This window comes from Scardinius erythrophthalmus, assembly GCF_964197995.2.
Source record: "Scardinius erythrophthalmus genome assembly, chromosome: 1".
NCBI lineage: Eukaryota > Metazoa > Chordata > Actinopteri > Cypriniformes > Leuciscidae > Scardinius > Scardinius erythrophthalmus.
Window position 1 is genome coordinate 47,911,067 of NC_138221.1, and position 14,953 is coordinate 47,926,019.

The following is a 14,953-nucleotide window of genomic DNA, read 5'->3' on the forward strand; positions in this document are numbered from 1 at the left end:
ACTGTTCACACTGCCCACATAAGCAGTGTGTGATGATAAGCCTATTTCTGGCATGCATAGCATTCTGAAATCATCAGAAAATACAGAGAAAATCCTTTGTAAAGCTATTTGTCAATATGATCTTTTGCAATAAAGGCTTTTATGAAGTAGCATAGCATATTGAAATGATTTTAGATGCAGTTCCATGCAGTGACAGGCACACAACATTAATTCATTAAATCAGACTAAATGCTGGCTTCCACAGTTTAGCTCCAGTTTTGGTGTTTGTGATCTGATCAGGTTCTGCTCCATGAGCAGAAATTATCATTGTAAATGTAAATGCGGTAATTATTCTCAGTGGCCCATCCTTGATAACCATTTTTTAATTAATGGCAGTTTTTGTAAGAAAATAGTCACTGTAGTGCATCAAAAATCATTTTAATTTCTGTATAAAGCCACAGCAACAAGCACGCTCTCAGTTTGAAAACTCAACACGATTCAATTCACATTTATTTGCATAACGCTATTCACAATACATTTAGTTTCAAAGCAGCTTAACAGAAAATGCATGTGTCTACATTACAATTTAGAGTGATCTGTTATCAGAGGTGACTGTGTCAAGTTATGTATTTCAGAAATACAAATCACGCATTTAGCTAACAATATTAATTTAAGGCAGAAACAGTGAGCTTATTGAAGTAGTGAATACATGTTGTTAACACATATTATTGATCTGCCTGCATTGACACCATTATATGAGAACTGAACTGAGCTGGACGATGAGATCACGGTTTTATTCAGGGCGGCTATGTAAATGAACTAAATTAATAACTTTTTTACAACAAAAATTAACCATCACTGAATTTACTTAAGCTGGAATATAACACTTTTTTTCTTCTAGAAACAAACTTTGTTGCATTATTGTCCTGCTATCACTGTGAAGCTGCTTTGAAACAATCTGTATTGTAAAAAGCGCTATAGAAATAAAGGTGACTTGACTTAAATTATAAGGATATAATTGCAAATTTAGCATAGGTGCATGTTGATTCAGTGTTTGCATCATCTGAATTCCTCGCAGGAGTTGGAAATCTGTTGTTGCAATCTTTGTTGCATTTACGTTTTTGTATTTTTTTTTTTGTATCATATTTGCAAGGCCGGTATACTCTGACAAACTCTTGGCAGTATCAAAACCCAGAAGTTTCATGGTTTCATCTTCCAGCTACTTCTTTGAGCACAGACTGAGATGAATGATTTCAGACTGGTGGACATGTGTGAGCAGATTATCTGCTGTAGCAGAAGCTCAAGTCTCTTGAACTGTTCTGATTTGCAGATTTCCACTGAAGCGAGAGTTTACGTCGAGGGCTGTGCAGGTTAAGTCAGGCTCGTTGGCTGGACAGTGGTTGACCTCTGACCTCACCTGCCTCAGGTCACAGATTAGGTGCTGTCACCAAGGTATGTACTCAGAAGCTGGTGATAACATTGTGTCCGTAAACTGCTTTTAAAGAGATGAAAAGGAGACTTTTCAACCCAGCGAGCCAATGATCTTGAAATCAGCACTGGCACCTGTGGCTGCAGGGCATGCATACCTGTGAGCATGTTGTCACTACGGCTGACAGCGTTGCGCTGTGAAATATTTTTTTATAGATTTCCTTGCCGATCAACGACATCAGCCCTCTCGCTCCCATTTTTCTGTTACCAACTTCGCATTGTCGCTGTTGAATTATTCAAGGGCACGATGGGAGCACAGCTCTGACAGGAACAGGAGATTAATATTTGTCATGCTCTCTGATACGGTGCAACTGACTAGAACAGCAAATGGAATTTGATCAAGGAGCACAAAGCAGTGTATGAGAGCTTTCCCACTGTGGAAACGTGCCAGCCTTCACTCCCTATTCCCATCATACTCTTCCTCACAGCTGCCTCCAGCCAATACAGATAGAGGTGAGGTGCAGCATAAATCACTGGATCCCCCCCCCCCCCCCAGTATCCAATTAGATCCTCTGCAGAGATAGAGTGCTTTCTCAAACCGAATGTGTTCAAATATTGCAGGAGGTTTTTTTTTGTTTGTTTTATCGGATGTGCCTGCTGCTTTCTTAGGACGTGAATCACCATCACATTGGCTAATATCTGTGTTGACGCTGCTAATTGATTGATCCCTTCGGGAGCTGCACCTAAAGCAAGGGGGTGATGGGCTGGCTGTCATCTAACCCTATCCAGAAATCAACAGACTGACAGGCAGGAGAAAACTGCCCCCTGGCCTCGTAGCTCCCATCATTCCTTTGACCTCCTGATCATTATCACCATCTACTGCATTGCGCCGACACAGTCAAGCATGATAAAGCTGCTGGGGGTAGAGGATCGAGAGCTTTAGAGACATAAGAGCCATAAGTGGGTGATTTGTGTGACGTAAGGACATATTCAGAATTTCAGGTGAATTCAGGTGCGAAGTGCAAGTGAGCCAGTGACCTGCTTTCATTCGGCTTGAATAAATGTGTGATTTGTTTGGACGGATAGATTGCCACATAGTAGATAATTATTTGAAATAGGTCTGAATTTGAAATAATTATACATTTTACATTTAAACTAGGACTCATTTCTCAATACTTGGGTCACTTTTTCAAAACTCACAGTTTATGTTATTAAACTGTGAATAATTTTCCATTGCTTTGGTAGAAAAAACATTCATTGACTACATCTTTCAAATTACATAAGATCTTTTCTCACTCAGGCACAACCACCGGCAAAAATTTGATGTACCTAAAGGCCAATTTGCAATTTACATACTTTTTTCAAACTTAATTTCAAACCTGAATATGACATCAATTTGCTAAATTTCTAAAGTAATACCACAATGAAATACATTCTGAGTCTAAAAAAAAAATGCTATCAATATACATAATTTCATTACCATCTGTAAAAAAGGGCACAACTTAGGAATAATAATTTTATACTATGTACTGTAGCATATACTGCAGTGAATTCTAGAGTTGTGTCATTCTTGTTTTTGAAATAATATCTTACAAATGAAAACATTGTATAATGCTACCTATTTTACAAAGTGTGTTTGTTGGGTGACAGCTTTTGCTAGTGTTATGGAAGAATGAATTGATTTGAGACATGTATGAAATGTGTGGGTAGTTTTAATTGCATTGTAGATGTGAAATCCACTGCTGTGCATAGCTGAATAAATGATTGATTTCTGAAGTTGTATTGACTGCTTAAAATTCAGCTTTGCCATCACAGGAATAAATTACAATTCAAAATATATTAAAATAGAAAATGGTTATTTCATATTGTAACAATATTCCACAGTATTACTCTAGTCTTTATACTGTATATTATCAACCCCAAACTTTTGAAGGGTAGTGTGTGCATATTGCTCTGTCAGAATGCATATCAGATAAACATCAGAAGAGTGTGTGTGTGTGTGTGTGTGTGTGTGTGTGTGTGTGTGTGTGTGTGTGTGTGTGTGTGTGTGTGTTCTTCCAATGCTATCTTTATATGCATTCAAAATGAGTACAAAACAAGGTTACATAAAATAAAAAATTGAATCTGAACAACCGCAGCTAAAACCAAATAAAATAATCAAATTAAATTTCAAAAGAGGATTATATTTTAACATGAGGATTATTTCTCCAAATCACTGGATCATGTGAAAAGATCTAATCACAGACTGTTTGTTGACCTTTTTAGTTCCTAACGTTTTAACTTTGTAAAAAGCTCCTTGCTGCCATCTGCTGGTGAAAGGCGTAGTGTATTGCATTGGATAGTACGTTTAAACCGTGACTGCCACTTGATTGGCCACTTGAATGATATTAATGAACAGGATTGAATATAACATTATTGATGAGTTGTTTGATGTTTGTTGCATGCACTTTCTATCACATTCTGTAATGTAGAGGGCAGTCTGATAACGGTGTCACTCACTGATTTTTTTGGTGCTGTATACATCAATATCATGCTCATAATAAATGGAATTCGAATATCAAAGCCACTTTTTGAAAAAAACAAACAAAAAAACAAACAAAAAAAAATCTAAAATTATGCATGCGTTACAGCACATCTTACCACAAAGGAACAACACCCTATGTGAGAGAAGGAGGGTGTGTGTGTGTGTGTGTGTGTGTGTGTGCTGTGGGCTAGGAATTTAACTTCAACTGGATCTACACAGCACAGTCAGACAGGTTGATAGATGAGCAGGTAGCCAGGCTTGGTGTAGAGCACAGAGGGCATCTCTTCAGAGAGGTGGGGGTGTAGGTAAGAACTAGTTGAGGTGTGTGTTGTCTTAGAAATCAAAATACATTGTTGATGAGCAAAGCTAAAGAAACGCGGCACCTGTCACAACCACAACAAACACACTTTCTTTCACTCCAGAAGAAGAATAGCTTGCATTCAATCTTGAAATAACCATTTGTAAGAGAAAAAAACAAAGCTTTGAACTAAAATCACTTTTCTTTCTGCAGTGTGAAGGTCTGTTTTAATCATGATTTTTGTCTTATTTTCCAGTAAACACACACACACACACACACACACACACACACACACACACACACACACACTGATTTTCAGATATTTTTTATTCATATTTCTCACCTAATTAGCATATAACTTTATCATGGTTTAGGCATACATGGAGGAAGATATTTTCTGAAAAAACTCCCAGTAAACTCCCCCTTTTCCAGTAAATGTTGTCTAAAAAATTGTTTATTGGAAAACACAAAATGCAGATAAAGAGAATTATTATTTTTGCCTCAAATAGGGAACATAAAACGTCTAAATATGAAACGTAATGTCCTGAACATGAGACATCGGTACACATTCTCACCGTGAGGAGTAATATTGACATCCTTCTCTTGTGTGATTACCTGCAGAGTGATGTGACGGCATCAATGACAGCGCAGCAGAAACTGAGAGGCAATCACCATGCCAAAGGTAACATCCATTCACCCGCTCTAATTAAATGCCATTGTCATGTCAGCAGGAATCCAATCTGCAACATGCACACGACATGTCCAACTCTCACTGTGAAAGGCTGCGGAAGACAAAAAAAAATCAAACAAACTTTACCTGCATCATCTGCATTATGCTTAAAATAGGCTGTCTGTATTATAATTGATGATCAGCCATCAGAGTGCATTTTGTCTTTAAAGAATGATATTTTTCATCAAGACAAAGACAAACTGTTTGACATTTAGGCTCTGCTGCTTGGCTACACTAAATAACAGTCTTATATTTTCTTCTAGATCTAGGTTTTTCCCCCCCTTGTCCAGTTCGAAATGCTTGAACAACATTGCAAAAGCATTTTCCTTGCAACAGCATAAAAAATACTATTGCTATGCAATGGAAAAACACAGCTAAATATTTCATAAAACACATAATACAGACCACAGAAGATGCTGGTAAAATGTAAGTGTTGTAGATCTTTTTTCCCACTGTAGGTTTCGAGGCGATTGGAGAACTTTAACAAAGGAAGGAAGTTAACTAAGTGGGAGCAGTCAGCGGAAAGCGTTTCCTTCTCATGAATTTCTGAACACTTTTGACGAGTGTGGGCGTTATGCTCCTGAAGGAGTATCGCATATGCATGCCTCTAACGGCGGAGGAGGTAAGGTCTCGACCTTTATTTGAAGAGAAAGCGAAAACTGTCGTGCTGCAATTAAGTTCTCAACAGGCTGTTGCTTCCCCTCCTAAATGTCAATTAACCAAAGTTCAGCGGAAATCAAAGAATGCAGTGAATTTCAAGAAGGTGCTGGTTGGAGGTCATGCATATTTTTTTCTTTTATTGAATCGAGCCAATATCTGTGCAGTCTTGGTGGATTTTTTTTTTTTCTTCGATTCTGCAATAGGCCTACTTTAATACGAGGTCATAGATCATATTTGAGCTGTAAAAAAATTCTCAACAATCATAACCTTCCCAAGGTCTACAAACCTCAGGAATACTGTATTTTTAAAGGTCATCTTCTGAAACAACAACAAAATGTATGCATTGCTGTAAAATAAGGAGCTGTGTTTTGGTGTCCTTGGTAGAGGGCATGTCAGTTATATGCAGTCTATAAACACGACCATCAGGAAAAGGACATCGAAAAGATTGTGGAGGTCCTGCAGAACGAGACCCATTTTGACCCTGAGCATTTACACTGCCATGCCAGCTACTGTAAAAGATACTTTCATATTTTGCCTCCCAGCATCCTTACTTTTTTTTGTATTCTGTGTTATTTTAATTTGCTTATTTACATGTAAATTATTATTTTAATAAAAAAAGATAAATACTGTTAATAAAGATAAATAAAGATACACTTCCATAGAAGAATCCTAAAATAAAGCATGCACCACAGTTTCTGCAAACATATTAAGCAGCACAACTGTGTTCAGAATAATAATAATACATGTTTCTTGAGCACCACATCATCATATTGGAATGATTTCTGAAAATGTGTGACAATGTGAGACTGATGCTGAAAATTCAGCTTTAACTTTTACTGTCAAACGACCATTTAAAACTCTAACTCTAATAACAATATTAGGGCTTTTACTGTACAGTATATTTGTGACCCTGGATCACAAAACCAGTCACATGTCGCACGGGTATATTTGTGGCAATAGCCAACAATACATTGTATGGGTCAAAATTATCGATTTTTCTTTTATGCCAAAAAATCATTAGGATATTAAGTAAAGATCATGTTCTATGAATATATTTTGTAAATTTCCCACCTTAAATATATAAAACATTTATTTTTGTGAGTGAATGCAGCACAATCATGATCATAAATGGACAACTTTAATGGTGATTTTCTCGATGTTTAGATTTTTTTGCACCCTCAGATTCCAGATTTTCAGATAGTTGTATCTCGGCCAAATATTATCCTATCCTAACAAACCTTACATCAATGGAACATCTTATTTATTCAGTTTCCATATGATGTATAAATCTCAATTTCAAAACATTTACCCATGTGACTGGTTTTGTAGTCCAGGGTCACATTTGAAATGCAGCCTAAAAAAAGGTAGTATATAATTTTAGTTTTTTTATCAGCCTTCAGAATGATACTAGCACATTTTTGTAAAGCCACTATAGCAGGTGTAACAAAGCTGCTCGATTGTTTGTGTACCTTGGTTGTCATGGTAAAATCTTTCTCTGTGAAGAGATAAGGGCACGATTACACATCTCTGTGAGTGATGGTGCTTCCATCTTAAGTGTTTGGTTAACGTGAGCGGTCGCGAGTTCAATCCACAATGGGGTCAAGCCCTGTTATGCTAGAAAATGTGATGCGTTGCGATAACAGGTCCCCAGTTTACTCGTTCATTCGAGTAAAATTTAGAACGGAAGAAAGACTGTCTGTTTTCACCTGCCACCAGACTCTTAAATCCATTTACTCCTATAACTGCCGTAATTAGACCTCTTATCGGGATTATAGCCATTAGCCTTTGACAAGTAAGGCTTTAACGGCAATTAACTTGGAAATAATTGACCATACTATAATTGGTTTCATTTTCACAAAGAAGAGGGGAAGTCCCGAGACAATGTTTTGCCATCAGTGCTTTTAAGATGGCGAGCGAAAGTGTCGACAAGCGTCGACGAAAACCATTTCCTCGGGCTGATTCTGCGCCACCTACTCAACTCTTTCATTAAGTAGAAACATTTTGAATTGAGCTGCCTTTGTTGCCAGGCAACCTCCTCGGACATTTTGTTTTAGTTACGTTCATGAGCTATTAAAGCATACGAACCAAATCTCAAAGCATGCTATTTTTAACCTGCCTTTCCACTTGAGCGTATGCAGCGTGTAATGAAGTGTATTGTTAATAACCAGCTACGGCCAAGGCTCTCTATCGTACGTGGTGAAGGACTCGCGAGCGAGTGCTGTGATTAGGCCAGGGGTTATTTAAATCTCACAATCCCTAGATTAAAATGCACATTTGCTTCAGAAAAATGTTCAGTGCAGATAGTGTCAAAGACGGCAGGCAAAAAGCCAAAGCCGCATGCCTTTCATGTTTACTTTAAATATAGATTCTGTGCTGCTGTCTGCATTTTTAAGGTCAGTGGGAAATAAGCATTCAATAGCATTCCACTATTGCTGTTTCATTACAGCAGGAACAAGCGCTGTGTGAGCGAGGCATTGCTCCAATACCTGAACTGGCTCTCTGAAGCCGTGAAATAAACAACAGCCGATACGGACTGAATATTGGAAGGCCTTTAAACCACAATCGGTAACCCTGTGTGTGTTAGACATCTTTGTTAATCGCAATTCCCCAGATAAGCGGTGTGTGAAGAGGCATGAGGTATTAAGAGGGAGCGAAATTGAATAACAGCCTCTGCATTTCTAAACAAATTTGAGACGCAGGTCTGTTGAAAGTGCCCTCAAGCATCTGCCATCCAGCACTAATTGGCAACACGTTCAAGGGACCACGGAGAGGGATTTACCTTGCTGTTAATTGGAGAGAAGTTGGATCGATCACTAGTTCTTCTGTATAAAGGCTCTCCCATGTTGCTGCCATTCCTTATCATGAAGCAGATTTGGCAGGAGGGGTTGAGCTGGGCAATGGTGGGAATGTAATTGGGTTTCTTCTGTGGCACTGCAGAACTTTTGCTGCTTTCGTCTGTGGCCTGCAGCTATGGTGTCAGAGTCTTGAGTTTCCCAGGGTGGACACTCGCTGTCCAGGCCTGAGCTCTTTGATACTCGGACTCCTCTGGAACTTTCCCACACACTTTGCTCTGTAAATGTACCCCCCTTTCCATGGGATATTCATGTGCTGTATTCAGAGTTCCAAGGATATGCTGAGGTTTCACCGCCTGGGCTTACTTTTCTGTTGCTGTGTAGAGTAATGAATACATTTTGCAGTGAACCAGCTGAGTGTGTTTACTCATGCTTTGTATGCTCTGCGTCCAAGAAAAATGTCTTACTAAATATCTGTTTGTTTGTAGCTTTTTTTATTCAGCACAAACTGTATATGTGCATCATGCTCATCACTGGAATCTTTGTATACCATGAATGCAGATGATGAGCATGTTGATGCCAGAATTTATTTATTAGTGAGATCAAAAACTAGCTATATGAAAAGGTCATAATATTTGTATTTTCCGATTCTGTTATTCTCATATAAAATAATTATGTAAACACAGTGATTTAATAATTCATGCATCAAAAAGCTAATACGACATCCTTCATGGTTTAGCTGTTTTTAATCGCTGCGCATTAAAAAATATTGATAATGTTTGTGTATTATTTTGAGCAGTGTGCATGTGTAATTGCTTTTTCTATAGCCAAAGCAGATCAAAACACAGTCTGTTTTGATACATCAGTGAACATAGTTTTCAATGCATATATAAACCCCAGTTGAGAATTGTGTGTAAGTGATCATTACTTTGACTCCTAGATGTCATCCACGTTTTTATTTTTTGTATTTTTTTAAAAAGTCAAATCACATGTGACATGATAACATTTCGGTTGTTCCCCACATATCTTCGTTAAAGAAAAAGCCATATATGACATGACTGTGGATTTTAGAGACATTGTGTAGTAGGTTGAGATCCCAGAGAGGCACTATAAAGTTTCAGAGCTGCAGCCCAGAAGTATACACTTGTAGCAGTAGCCTTGCTTGGTTGATTCATATAAAAAGCCTGAGGCCTTATATCAGAGAGTTGCGGTTTTGTTCAAGATATCTTCAAGAAAGACTAAACCCCCCCCCCCCCCGCTCCCTCCTTCCAACTCAGACTTTCTGAAGTGTATCACGATACGCTGATCCCACTAGACATGAGAGAAGGTACTTAATTTATTGCGGATTCAATATTCACAGGAGTAATTTACTGATATGTTTCATTTTTTTTCAAATGTCAAGACAAGATAAGCCTTTCTGGTGAAAACAAATTTGGTTGTGGATTGACTCTCAGTGTCTCAGACAATGGATTCTTACGCCAATAGACAGGAAAAACAATTAATATCACTGGCTCAGTTTGACACCTTTGTTAAATCTGGTAGGAAAAGGGTGTTTAGTTCTGATAGACATGACTTCAGTTTGGGTATCATTTGTGTGTATCTCTTTTGAATTATAGCTTGAAAAACAAATACTGCAGTTATTGCAGGGAATACTTCATTCTTTGCTTAATCATAAGTTTTTACTCTTACACTGGATCTAAAGGACTGGGTAAAGACCAGTCAATCATGTGCTTATATACCCTTGTGGAAAAAAGTGTGTCACCGGCCCACCGATGGGCCCACAGCCATTGCAAATTTAAAACAGTAATATCCTATATTAAACCTAAACTAATCTTGACAAACTATATCATTTGAAAACTTACAATCTCTAGTTTTTATATTTTTCTGTAATTTATCAATTTGCGACAAGAATATTTTCATACTCCTAAGGCGTTTTCAGACCTTTATTTTGAAATAGCGATGAACATGAAAAATCATGAAAGAATGATAGAAACATCAGTTTGGTTTCATGACAATAGTTTAAAAGATAACATCCATTAAATGTTTTTTTAGAAAAAAAGCTTCTGAAAATGTTTTAAATATAAAGAAAAAAAATAATAGATTTACCATTTGTGATGTGGCAGTGAGCTATAATGCACATGTGTTATTTTTATCATAATTATTTATTTTTATTATACTTAAGATACTTAAGGGGTTAAGTCTAAAAAGTACTGATTATCAAAATAATATACTTTCAGAGTCCACACATATTTGTATGTACATTAGCATGTGCTTAATGTATTATTTTGGAACAGTGTTTTGCAACTTTATTTTATTAGTATGATTTGTAATTTGTGTTAAATTCAGCATTAAGCGAGTCCAGTTAAGTATAATAGACTTGAAATATATTCAACGTATAATGTTGTATAGACTGCCAAACACATATGATATACTTGACATTTAATGTCATTTATTCGGTAAATTGAATGCACTTTACTGCAACTAAATACTGTAAGCTGAAACTTAATCTGCTACACTTGTTTTTTTATAATCATTGTTTCAATTATTAAAATATTAATTTTGTATTTTTATTATAATCTTGAATGTATTTACAGATACTTAAGTCCTACTTATATGCAGTTTAGTGCTCTTTTAATAATAATAATAATAATAATAACAATAATAATTTGTTACATTTATATAGCGCTTTTCTAGGTACTCAAATCGCTTCACATATGGAAGGGGGGAATCTCCACAATCACCACCAATGTGCAGCATCCACCTGGATGATGCGACGGCAGCCATATTGCACCAGAACGTCCACCTCACACCAGCTTATTGGTGGAGAGGAGAGAGAGTGATGAAGCCAATCAGTATGGGGATGATTAGAAGGCCATGATGGACACAGGTCAAGAGGCAAATTTGGCCAGGATGCCGGGGTTACACCCCTACTCTTTTTCGGAGGACATCCTGGGATTTTTAATGACCACAGAGAGTCAGGACCTCGGTTTAATGTCTCATCCGAAGGACGGTGCTTTTAAGTACTTTTTAATTACACTTAATGATGGATGTTTATTATGCTAAGTTCATTCTTATTTAAACATTGTTAGAAAGGTATTGAATTAAAATATACTTTTACCTACTAAAATTACAAAAATAATTAACCTAAATTGACATTAATTTCTTATTGTGCTTCAAAATCAAAGAACTGAGGAAAACTGAGGACTTAAAGGTGCGCTCACGCCATGTTGAAATGACCAAAATTTATTTATAAAGCACAATAAAAACAACAGTAGTTGACCACTGTGCTGTACAATACCAAATTAAAATAAACATAACTAAATATAAACAATAAGACCACAATGCATTGAGAAAAAGGTGTACATGAAAACACTAATAGACGATGAGGCCTCAAAAACTCTGATGAAACTAATCTGAGGGAAACTGGAAGACCAGTTTTGGCCACAGGTTTCAACTTGTAAAAAGCATTCACATCCTTGTAAAGCTAGTAATTACAGCTTGTAAGATGGGACTTTTCTGAGAGCTCCAACTTGTACCACATAACCGCTGTAGATTAATTTAGGCATAGTGTTGCCATAGACACACATAATTCCCAATCTGAGGAAGTGAACAGCTCCGAATAGAACGTCACGTGTTGTCTTCTCGAGCCTACATAATTACGACAAGGCGTGAATGCAGCATAATGATAATACATACAATAATAAATAAAAATACAATAATACATAGTGAAACAAGCAAACTAGAAACAGCAACTAAATCAGTAACTATGGCAACAAATAAAGAGCGGGAACATGGGGTACAAAGACACAGGAAACAAGGAAAAGCAAACTAAAAGTCCATGAATACAAACATAAACCTTAGTTAAAGATTAATTACGTATTGTAAAAAGTGAACAGTTGGATCAACTTAAAAAAATTACTTCAATTGGTAACACCTAAAGAAATTAAGTTTTCTCAACTTAAATCATTACGTTTTTCACGATAAAGCGTGATCATTTAAGTTGAGAAAACTTAATTTCTTTAGGTGTTGCCAATTGAAGTAATTTTTTTAAGTTGATCCAACTGTTCGCTTTTTACAGTGTACACTTAATGTACATTTTGAATGTGTCTGTTTTAACCAAGCACTTAGACACTTATGATAAAGGAAAGCTAATGGACTGATTGTTAAACGCAGTTGTGTTGAAGCTGCATGGTGGTGAGGGTGGGTTTTATTGTGCAGTTCCCTTCTGCCATTGAGGTGCTCCTGGGGGACGGTCCCTGGAATTGTCCTGCTATAAATCACTTTGGATAATCGTGTCTGCTAAATGACAGATTTCACAAATGCATACTTATCATCTCAGAAAAACCTCACCTACCAAAGATACCATATTTAACACTCCGTTTAAAATGTTACTGCATATTACAGCTGTGATTTGGAAGTGTGATGAGTTTAACGACACACTGCCGCAATATTGGCAGGCACATAAAAAGACAGCTTTCTAATCTCTGTATACTCGCGGGCTCTGTTAGCACACTAAATGTCTCCCCGGGGCACGTTGCCTTTCAGGTCCCCACTTGCAGAATGGCAGAGCTTATTTATGAGAGCCAGTATGTCCAAACATAATCACCGGTGGGCCGCCCCGCTATTGCATGACAGAGGTAAAGAAGCCATTCACATGCAAGCACTTGAGCATCTCAAGAGCCTTCTGATTGATGACTATAGATTTAATTTTCCCCACCTTGAGCATATGAATTCGGTCTGAAACGTCCAGAGAGTTCCTAAATTTTGTCGATACCTCTAAGCTGATGGAGAGCAGAGTTTGCCTCTTGGTCAGCTCTTTAAAGTCAACGAGAACCACTCAAACACAAGCACTGCTGAATGTTTTGTCCTGACTGCTGGTTGATAGACTCTAGTAGATGAAAAGAACAAGGTTGTCGATAACTCATAGACAGGTCTAAAATAATCTTTTTAGAGTTTAGTGGCCATAAAATGAACACACGTGGTGGCATAGATTGACCTGATTTTCATTGTTTTAATGCTTTAAGGCATTTTAATTAGTTGTCTTTATTTTCACATATAGTAGTTCTCTCATTCAGTCTTGTTCGTTTTATCACTTCTTTTTCATTTTCTCTTCATTCACAGGTAATTACAACCCTTGTGTGAGTGGTACTGTAAGTTGAGTTGCAACAGTTTGCAATAAGGTTCTTCTATGTTAACTTTAGTTAATGAAAAAGATGTATAGGCTAATGCATTACCATTCATTAATCTTGCCGGTTACACTTTATTTTAAGTGTACCGGTAACCTAGACACAAAAAACACTGCAAAATAATTGCTGTTCATTGTTAGTTCATGACACCTAATATTAAAACCGGAAATTAACCTTAATGTGAAGTGTGATTATCATTATTTTTTATAGTCTTTGTTTAGTTTTTTTTACTTTTCACCCTGGTGTAATTTCAAATCAGTTTGAAATAAGAAATATTTATATATTTATAAAAAAAAGAAAAGAAAAAAGATTAAAATTCTGTTTAGTTCTCTGCCTATTACGGCACGGGGTTTCAGGTTGTCTCCACAGTGCTTTGTTCAAACCTGACTGACTCTGTTGTGTTCTGTTATCCACTGCTTGGCTTCTAAGAGAAGCCCGCTCATTCTCCATAAACTGTTGCCATTTCTCTGTTTGGTTCTCATTGCAGCCTGCCGTTTGGAGTGCACACTGGCTATGTCTGGGCATGAGTCAAGCAGATTATTGCAAAGGCTTTTTAGAGATTTATTCCAGAAACACAATTGCTGAGTCAAGAGGGTCTCCCTGAATTCTGACACACACATGCTGATCATCCATTAACAGACTAATGTCTCCTGGCTTTCTCACCCACTGGTTTTGGAACCCTCATATTTAAAGTTGAAGTATGTACTTGCTGTGCCATTAGCAGTTCACCAAATTTAAATGCAAAAATAAAGGGCTTCATTCAGCAATAATTTTATGTGCGCAGGAAAAGATCTCACTCAATATTTCTGCAGAAAACCATACATTTGTTATTACCCTCATTCTAATGATTATTCTAAATGAGAGACTGCACCTGCAGCTAGTAATTTTGTTGTAAGATTTGAAATGAATACTTTAAAATAGTTCAAATTTCTAAGGCCGACGATGTATGTCGTTTCAGTTGGTTCTAAATTTGATAATGAAGTTAGAATTAAATTTAGTGCAAACATATTCATGAATCAAGAATCCTACGTTAAATTTTTTATATGCCGATTTTATGCACGAATACATGTATGTGTGAAAGAGTTAGGGTTAGTGAAAGAGACCGATTGACTGTTTTCAAATGGTTTCTTGAACTCTTCCCCCATCTTAAAGGGGTGGTATAATGCCCTTTTCACAAAATGTAAAATAAATCTCTGATATCCCCAGAGTGTGTGTGTGTGAAGTTTTAGCTCAAAATACCCCACAGATATTCTTATATAGCATGTTAAAGTTGTCACTTTTTGAGGGTGAGCAAAAACGCACCGTTTTGTGTCTGGCCCTTTAAATGCAAATATGCTGCTGCTCCCGACACAGAGG

The 14,953-nt window shown here is 37.0% G+C and overlaps 1 protein-coding gene across 5 annotated transcripts in view; it reads left to right on the plus strand.

Moving 5' to 3' along the window:
• Positions 1-14,953, plus strand: part of rbfox1 (RNA binding fox-1 homolog 1) — a 291,777-nt gene that overhangs the window by 3,202 nt on the left and 273,622 nt on the right. For all 5 annotated transcript variants that reach the window (XR_014030469.1, XR_014030470.1, XM_081370504.1 and 2 more), the window contains 2 exons: positions 4,851-4,911; positions 5,418-5,581. Coding sequence is in view for 2 of the 5 variants with exons in the window: in XM_081370504.1 (XP_081226630.1) it covers positions 5,534-5,581 (48 nt within the window). In the remaining 3 variants the exon portion in view is untranslated. Of the gene's footprint in view, positions 1-4,850; positions 4,912-5,417; positions 5,582-14,953 lie in introns of those variants that run through there.